The sequence below is a fragment of the Garra rufa genome, chromosome 9, assembly GCF_049309525.1.
Source record: "Garra rufa chromosome 9, GarRuf1.0, whole genome shotgun sequence".
Lineage (NCBI taxonomy): Eukaryota > Metazoa > Chordata > Actinopteri > Cypriniformes > Cyprinidae > Garra > Garra rufa.
The window spans coordinates 12124278-12134135 of NC_133369.1; the positions used below are offsets into that span (position 1 = coordinate 12124278).

At 36.4% G+C, this 9858-nt stretch overlaps 1 protein-coding gene across 3 annotated transcripts in view; it reads left to right on the forward strand.

Moving 5' to 3' along the window:
- Positions 1-9858, forward strand: part of dyrk1b (dual-specificity tyrosine-(Y)-phosphorylation regulated kinase 1B) — a 56574-nt gene that overhangs the window by 35969 nt on the left and 10747 nt on the right. For 2 of the 3 annotated variants that reach the window (XM_073846702.1, XM_073846700.1), the window contains exons 2-8: positions 1635-1780; positions 2901-3020; positions 3135-3323; positions 4174-4321; positions 4545-4831; positions 5214-5360; positions 7166-7327. In XM_073846702.1, coding sequence (XP_073702803.1) covers positions 1718-1780; positions 2901-3020; positions 3135-3323; positions 4174-4321; positions 4545-4831; positions 5214-5360; positions 7166-7327 — 1116 coding nt within the window. In that variant the 5' untranslated portion in view covers positions 1635-1717. The remainder of the gene's footprint in view (positions 1-1634; positions 1781-2900; positions 3021-3134; positions 3324-4173; positions 4322-4544; positions 4832-5213; positions 5361-7165; positions 7328-9858) is intronic. The other variant, XM_073846701.1, reaches the window with a different exon arrangement.

Sequence of the window (9858 nt, forward strand, 5' to 3'; positions counted from 1 at the left end):
TTTCTACATTGCATATAGAAAATCAAGTCAGGATATTATTTTCAGGACAGTTTTCTCCTAAAATCGTTTAAATGTTTAAAACAAAGCAAAAAAGTCATTGTGGACCTACCAAAAATATGCAAAATATATTTTCTTTTATAATATTCATTGTACTGCCATTTAAATAAAAAATTTAAAATGATTTTATATATATATATATATATATATATATATATATATATATATATATATATATATATACATATATATATATATATATAAACTGTACTATATGTATGTATGTATGTATGTATATATGTATATGTATAAAATTTATTTTTATTTATTTATTTTTTAAATGCAGTATTACACTAATAAAATCTAATAATGACAGTCACCTCTGTAAATGATAGAAATACAAAAGTCGAAAGTAAAATATTAAAAATGTAAAAAATTGTGGACCTACTAAAAAATATGCAAAATATATTTTCTTGTTCTCTTTGGGTTTTGAGTTGAAATATTATGTTTTAATAATTCAGTAGGTTTTAACAGTAATTAAGTATTATTTAATGTAAATTCAATACGCTAATATTCATGTTCATATAAAATGATTTCATATAATACAATTTATCTTATTTATATATTATTTAAATGATCTATTATGATTTTTCAATTAAATGAATATATTGGAAATATATGGAAATATATATATAATGCAGTATTACATTAATAAAATGTAATATGGACAGTCACCACTGTAAATGATGGGAATGCAAAACTCAAAAGTAAAGGAAATTGTGCTTATTATTAAAATAATGCTTAAAACAAAGCTAAAAAGTCATTGTGGACATACAAAAATATGTATAAAATATGCAAAATATATTTTCTGTTTCTCTTTGGATTTTGAGTTGAAATATGACATGTTTTACCAAAAATTTGCCTGTAATTTGAGGTCAGCACTGCTCTAGAAGGCAGCCTAATGTGCAGCCTGTATGTGAAAGTAATAGCTGCAGCATATTCTTGGCCAACGAGTGGCAGCACAGGACCATGGATAGCTCTGCTTGCCTCCCAGTCACTCCCATCATCCACAGAGATTTTGGTGTGCAATGTCATACGGCAGTTTTTCTTTGTTCCACCGGTTTGGCAGTGACACACAGTACAGTGATTTTCTGCTGTTTGCATATTGTCCGCCGGTAGCTGTCAGGGAAAAAAAAACACATGCTGCTCAGAAAGTTGAAAGAATTATTCTGATTTGGAAACCGTTCTCAGGTCTTTGAAGGTGTATAGCAGTGTATTCCCACCTCCAACGCACGTTTGTCATGCTGACCTGAGGAACGGCGCTGTAATTTCTCAGCCAAAATGAGCTGGAGCTTCTTGAGAGGATAACCGATCATTCTTATCACCATTCCATCCGATTGTAGGAGATTTCAAAGATCTCTTAGCTGGAGGCTCAGAAAATGCCTTCAGTTTGACTTCCAATATGCTCTGTGTGTGTGTGTGTGTGGGTCTGAGGATGTGTGTTCATATTTCTACTTCCCCCTGCAGTGCAGTGTTTCTCCCCACACCCATGTCAGTATTTGCTTGGCGTGTGTGATGCACTTTAGCAATGTGTCTTCTGAAACCTCTCTCGTTTTTTTTCCCGTTTCTCTATGAAGGTGGAAGCAGCTCAGGATGCAAGCCCCCCTCCTCTACCCTCTGCCAGCCTGCCGCCTTGGGCTTCTCCCCCGCTGAGCCAACCATGTCGAGCCAGCACAGCCACCCCTCCTTCGGTAACATCCACTCCATGGCCGACCAGCAGCAGGTACCAGAAGCGTGCTTCCTTGCAATTAAATCCTATAATATAAGCATCATTTTTACTGTGTGCTTGGACATCAGCAGTCACAGTAATGAAAAAGATGTTTTTGTGACTTGAAAATTTGAATGGTGATTAATTAATTAATTGCAATATCTGTGTTTACTTGCTTAGAAAAGCCCTTTAAATGAAGATGACATTATTGTGTTTTGCTACTAAATCAATGCATAGACATTACAACAAGTGATTTCAGAGTAGTCAGTATATTGTATTATTTCAATAAAGTGTCCTGTTACTGGCCTGCAGTCCACAGTTACATTATCCTTTTGAGTGTATCTATCTGTCTGAGGTAGAAAAATAGGTTGTTTACCCAGAATCGGTTCTTATATTCTGCAATGTTTTTTTATTGGACTATGTATACGTCCATATTGACGTCATTAGCTATTGCATCACTATTGCATGTAGGTTGGAGAATCCCTTGTTACAGTGTATGGTTCATGGGGAAGATTTTTATTCCAATATTTTATTCATAATTAATTAAACTAAATGAATGCCATAAATGAATAGCCCTATTTATTAGTTAACTTTGCATACTTGAATTTACATTCTAAAGATTTCAATTTTCTTTCTTGTATTTATTTAGTTTTTATTATATTTATAAAACGCACATATATTTTACCCTGGACCACAAAACCAGTCATAAGGGTCCATTTTTTGAAATTGTGATTTATTTGAGATTTATTTGAAAATCTGAGGTCGCAAAAAAAACTAAATTTTGAGAAAATTGGCTTTAAAGTTGTCCAAATAAAGTTCTTAGAAATGCATATTACTATTCAGAAATTAAGCTTGGATGTATTTAAAGTTGGAAATTTCCAAAATATCTTCATGGAACATGATCTTTTCTTAATATCGTAATATTTTTTGCATACAAGATAAATCTATAATTTTGACTCATACAACATATTTGTGGCTATTGCTACAAATATACCTGTGCTACTTATGACTGGTTTTGTGGTCCAGGGTCACATACATGTCCATTTAACCTTATGGTTTTTACTATGGTGCTTCCTTAGGTGCTCCTCTCTTTTTTTCTTACTGTTGTCTCGGTGTCGCTTTTTTTTTTCCGCAGGTGCTGTCAGATATGACCATCCTGCAGAGGAGGATTCCCCCGAGTTTTCGAGATCCCGCCAGCGCCCCGCTACGAAAACTCTCAGTCGATCTCATCAAGACATACAAGCACATCAATGAGGTGAGCCAGGACAGGTCTTTTCATATTTACACTTACGATAAGACCCAAAATACAAACTTTCCAGTTATTAGTAGCAGCAGAGGTGAAAATATTAAGCTTTCCCTTGCTTTCCAGGTGTATTACACGAAGAAGAAACGGCGAGCCCAGCAGGTTCCTCCCGAGGACTCGAGCACCAAAAAAGAGCGCAAGGTGTACAACGACGGCTATGACGATGACAACTATGACTACATTGTGAAGAACGGGGAGAAGTGGCTGGACCGCTACGAGATCGACTCACTTATTGGCAAGGGCTCCTTTGGACAGGTTAGCACAACTCTGAGACTGCACAATTTGGTCAAACATCTCATTGCTGCTGCTTAGATATTAAGTTTAATAGAATACAGGCGTGAACTCGAACTGAAGCAACGCTGCTCATGTTCAACTGGGTGCGTTAAAAAACAACAAACTAGCAAGTGATGTTTTGTCTCCAAACTAAATTGACCCAGACGTAAACTAAGTGACTCGGTTTTGCATTGTATCTGGATTTGAAAGTAGATCCAGATCTCTTTGTTTGGTTTTAGCTGTGCCATCAATCTTGAGGTATCATTATTGTTATCATTATTTTAATATGTGACCCTGGACCACAAAACCAGTCTCAGGTAGCATAGGAATATTTGTAGCAATAGCCAACAATACATTGTATGGGCCAAGAAAATCAAGTAAAGATGATGTTCCGTGAAGATATTTAGTAAATTTCCTACCGTAAATATATAAAAACTTAATTTTTGATTAGTAATATGCATTGCTAAGAACTTTTAAAGGCGATTTTCTCTGATTTCAGATCTCGGCCAAATATTGTCCTATCCTAACAAACCATACATCAATGGAAAGCTTATAAAATTGACCCTCGTGGCTGGTTTTGTGATCTAGGGTCATGTATTAACTGGTACACTTAGTAAAATTAATCTCTTTTAGTATTTTGGTGGAAATCTAATAAGCAAACCACACTATAGACTAGAAAGGTCTAATAAATGGCAGAATAAGGATTTGTTATAGTGAATGTGCAGAACTTAAAAGTATGTATACAGAAACTCTGCGCATTGAAGTATGTTGCTACTGTTTTTAAAACTACAGCATCTTCCTATGTGTGCACTAATTTGCTCCTTTTGTGTAGGTGGTGAAAGCCTATGACCACCATGAGCAGGAGTGGGTGGCCATCAAGATCATCAAGAACAAGAAAGCCTTCCTGAACCAGGCCCAGATTGAGCTGCGGCTTCTTGAGCTCATGAACAAACACGACACTGAGATGAAGTACTACATAGGTAAAAACCAGACACAAGAATACAACAAGCAGCTGTTACTCTACTTCTAGTCATCTGTAGTAAAACCCTGACCTAATGGGTCAGGAGAATTCACTCCCACCAAAAAGCAAGTAAACAAGACTAAAAGTAGTATATGAGATAATACATACTCAGAAGTGTTCATTTTAGACAGGATTTTGCATGCACCCTAATACATCTCTCTCTTGTTTTTTTGCCTCCTCAGTCCACTTAAAGAGGCACTTCATGTTCCGTAACCACCTGTGCCTGGTGTTCGAGCTTCTCTCCTACAACCTGTACGACCTCCTGCGCAACACCAACTTCCGCGGCGTCTCGCTCAACCTGACGCGCAAGTTCGCTCAGCAGCTGTGCACGGCACTGCTCTTCCTGGCCACGCCCGAGCTCAGCATCATCCACTGCGACCTCAAGCCTGAGAACATCCTCCTTTGCAATCCCAAGCGCAGTGCCATCAAGATTGTGGACTTTGGCAGTTCCTGCCAGCTAGGACAGAGGGTGAGTTGGTGCCTCAGGTCCATCGTTGTCATTGTTTGTTAACGGCAGGCTGATAGCAGGTCACGCCCAGCATTAAATAAACAAAAATGACATGCAGTGGTGAACATTTAATAGTTAAACACATCTGTAAAAGAGAAAAAAAGCATGGGGTGTTGGTTGCTGGGATGTGCATTCAGAGCACATTCTAGAGGACTTTCCCACAGCTGAAATGGATTTTGCTGCTTGAGATTCCTAGTGGCAGTGCTGCACCCTTCTTAACTTGTAGATTTTGCTGCCCCTTAGTGGAGAAAAGTGAAAATGTACTCACTACTCAGTACTTATTAGAAACTTGTGCATGCTTTGTTTGTGCATGACATTCATTACTGTCTTCGTTCCGTCTTAGATTTACCAGTACATCCAGAGTCGGTTTTACCGCTCTCCTGAGGTGTTGCTGGGCATGCCGTATGACCTGGCTATAGACATGTGGTCCCTGGGCTGTATCCTGGTGGAGATGCACACGGGCGAACCGCTCTTCAGTGGCTCCAATGAGGTAGGACTTGGGGATTAGTCACACAATGACTGTGCAAAGCTTTGTGACGTACTATGTACGTCTTGTTTTGATGCTCCTCCACTTGCACTTTATTAAACCTGAGCAGACATACATACAGGATGTAAGACATTTGATAGCCTTTATGCAAAATTAAAATATTAATATTATTTTAAAGACATTAGCAGATACAGTTGCTACTGTAAATATTCAAAATTCTGATTTGTCCATCATTTTGTTTTCATTAATAGAGTGTTTTCGTGACGCGTCATCAATCGGCCATTTTGGCGGAACTTAACATAAACAACTGAACCGTACAAAACTCATATTTTGCTGTTTATTGTGGCTGAAAATGATCAATTGTTGTCATGTTTTCAGCTGTACTAATCGGTCGGACTAGGAATAACATTTGGAGTACTACAGGCTGCCAAAAGTTATAACAAATCAAGGAGAAGAGTGCAAAAAACGGAGGAACAAAAGGCTTGTGGGTTGGCCAAACTGAACCAGGATTTCCAGGGCAAGAATTTTGACAACATTAGTGTTTGTTCTTATCATTTCCGGTCAGGGAGGTGAATTATTAGGCTAATATCTTAATTAATACTGCTCGTACATATCTTTATCACCTATTAACTTTAATTTGTCAAAATATTGCACCCTTTCCTGCTTACCAAGTCCTTCTTTACATGATTTAGCAGCTTCCACATGTTTCTTCTAAGGTCTAGACAGCAAAAAATTTGCAAAACAACATTCAGTAGAACATTAACAATGTTGTTGTATACATCTAAGTATTGCAAGTATGGCTGCGCATCCGGGTAACTGACCAAATCGTGACATAAATCCGAACCCTCTATTAAACTGACGCTAAAATATGAATGTTAGATGGAAAACTTAAAAAAAACTAAATAATTTTTTGAAAGTATAAAATTACAAAAAATAATAATTGAAGCTAAATAATATATATTTTTAAAAAATAAATAAAACTTATAATTTTTTTTTTTAACACCATGTCAGCTTATGTGTTAATGGCGAGAGCCAGGTTTAGTTTTTCAAAAATAATAAACTGAAAATAAAATGTAAAATGAAAGTATACAAATAAATGCTAATTCAAAATATGAATACATAATATAATAGTATACAAATAGTAATAAATTAGGACATTGGAATAGTTCACCCAAAAATGAAAATTCTGTCATTTATTTCTCACCCTCATGTCTTTCCAAACCTGTGAGACTTTCGTTCATCTTCTAAACACAAATTAAGATATTTTTGATGAAATCTGAGAGCTTTCTGAGCCTGCATAGACAGCAACACAACTGTCACGTTCTAGATGAAGAAAGGTAGTAAGGACATTGTTAAAATAGTCCATGTTACATCAGTCCTTCAACCTTCATTTTATGAAGCTATGAGCATACTTTTTGTGCACAAAGAAAGCAAAAATAATGACTTTATTATAATAACAATTTCTTCTCTTCTGTGTCAGTCTTTGACGCGTGTTCATGAAAATACCATGACGCAAAAGTACATCACAGAAAGTATTCTCATAGCTTCGGCAAGCTTTCGGATTTCATTAAAAATAGATGGATAAACGAAGGTCTTATGGGTTTGGAACAACATGAGGGTGAGTAATCAATGACTTTTTAATCAATGAATTTTTTTTTTTTTGGGTGAACTATCTCTTTAAATAGTAAATGCATTTCAAAATGTATTGATCTATATATATATCTAATGAATCAGATGCATACTTGCTGAAATGTCATTTGCAAAGTCCATATGGATCTTGACCTGACGCTGTGCTGTATCTTTCTCAGGTGGACCAGATGAATAAAATAGTGGAGGTGCTGGGGGTCCCGCCCAACCATATGCTGGATCAGGCCCCTAAAGCACGCAAGTACTTCGACAAGCTGTCCGACGGCCTGTGGACCGTCAAGAAGAACAAGGACATTAAGAAGGTACTTTATCCTTCGGCCTCTGTGAGTAAAACTCTGCTTCTACTTAACCTTCGCCCTCCTCCCAAAGACCTCCCTCCCTTCCTCACCGTCACCTGCGCTCACCATATCTTCAGGGAGAGGGGAAGAGAGAAAAGTGGGGCTAAAATGGAGGAGGGTGGAGAGGGTGGAGAAAAAGCTTGGGGACAGATTTGAAGCAAGGCTAATGTTCTAGTAAACCTCCTCCTCTCTCCGCTGACCTGCCTCTGTTTACAGAGGGACAAGGTCAATCAAAATCCCAACCTACAGCATCTGTTCTCCTCATCATTGCCATCATCACAATCATTTTCCCAACCTTGTTCTGTCTCAAAATGCCAGTTAGGAACAGGCATGTTTGTAGTGCTTACAATACAATATACGCTACCAGTCAAAAGTTTTTGGACAGTAAGATTTGTAATGTTTTTTAAATAAGTCTCTTCTGCTTACCAAGCCTGCATTTATTTGATCCAAAATACAGCAAAAGCAGTAATATTGTGAATATTATATATTTTTCATGATTCTTTGATGAATAGAACAATCCAAAGATCAGCGGGGATTATAGAATATAATACGTCTATTTAGCAAGGATGCTTTAAACTAATCAAATGTGATGATAAAGACATTTATAATGTTACAAAGGATTTCTATTTCAGAAAAATGTTTTTTTTTTTTCTGAAACTTTCTATTCATCAATGAAACCTGAAAAATTCTACTTAGATCAGTGTTTCTCAACGGGGGCGGTACCGCCCCCCAGGGGGCGTTGGGAGAGCATCGGGGGGCGCTGAAAGCAATAATTTTGAAAGGGGGGCGCTGAGGTGGTTTTGGGGGGCGTTTGATTAAGACGAGTTTAAACCGAATATGTTTGAGCTGAAACTTGCAGAAGAAAACGGTCTGCCACTTCCCAATGCCATTTCTACACTGGATGCATCAAAGCGCACTTTCTATATCTATTTGACAACTTGTCTGCAGCATGCGCGCAGAATGCGTTTACTGTAGCGCTCGCGCTCAGTTACTGAATGACAGATTATAACGGGATCTATGTGCTTTAACGCAACTTGTTGCGCCGTTCGCGGCCAGTGTAGCAGTGTTAAAGGCATTGCACACTGAGTCCAAAATTTTCGTGTGCGTTTTTTCGTATTCATAATCCTAAAAATTCGTCACACACAGAAAGTCCGATGGGTATTAATTCATCCGTTGTGAAAAAAACGAAATAGAACGATGTTGTTGTCCACTCTCTTCTTAAAAAGAGAAACAGATACAGAGGAATGAGGAAATACTTTTAAGGCGCACCTCCTTATTAATAAACTGCGGGATTATCCTGGGTGATTCAAAGTTTATTTCAGGATGTCTGTAATCTTTAATGCTTTGCTAGCATTACTGGAGCCACATATTAAAGAAGACCACTAATTTATTTGGGAACTCAGTGTACAATGACCTTTACAGTGCTTTGTGCTGCGGGACAAAGTGATTCTGGATTTTGGCGTTCGCTTGTACGGTGGCTCTGAACTGTCAATACACCTCTCAAAATGCTTGCTACAGATGCGAAAAACGCAAAAAATCAAACCCGATCCGAATTTTTTTTTTATGATGGACGAAAATTAAGGAGGCAGTGTGCAAGTGTGATTAACATTAAGTGAGGTATTTATTTTTGAACGTGCGAAAAATTCGGACGAAATATTCGGACTCAGTATGACTCATATTTGAAATAAAATTATGTATGGGTTAATGTGGGCTGTGCTATGGGTTTAGATAGGTTACATGCTTTTAAAATAAGCCTATGTATTATAAATAAAATATACATTACTATTAAAAAAGGCAAATACGATTTTTTTAATGGATGAATAAAAAAGGTTGCATTTGTTTGTTTAAAAAAAATACCATTAAAAAAAGCTTTTTAATTGAATATATTTTAAAAATGTTTATATTTAATAAAATACATGTTAGTTGGTCAGTGAAAACTTTGGAAATCTTTTCTTTGTAATGTTGTCAATTAAATAAAAGTTAAATAGAATTAACAAATCATAGATTTTATCATTTTACAAAACATCCCAACTTTTAGTGTTGTACTTAGTTTTATTTAAGGTATTTGTAAGCAAACTTTGAAATATTCTAAAAATTGTGAAATATAGTAAAGTAGAGTTTACATTTCTTCCATTTGCATGTGTAAATGTGGTATTACCCACAAAATTAACCATGTCTACTATCTCAGAAAAAGGGAATTCAATATATTCTCAAAAAGGAGGGTATTTTCCAAGGGATAATTATTATTTTTTTTTTTTTTACTGAAAGCTATAATTGAAAATATCCTAACATATCACAACAGTAAAAAGGGTGTTCAAGAGTTCCAGAAATGGAAGAACAAACTAAAATCACTTATGTAAAAATGTCCTTTTGGATGTTCTAAACAGGAATTTTTATTTAGTCTTTTTAAATTTGGGGCAATAAAGTATATCAGCATCACAACAACACTGAAGCTGTAGCAATGAAAATCAACAATTTGCTTAAAAACTCTGTAAATGAATGTTATTACATTTATA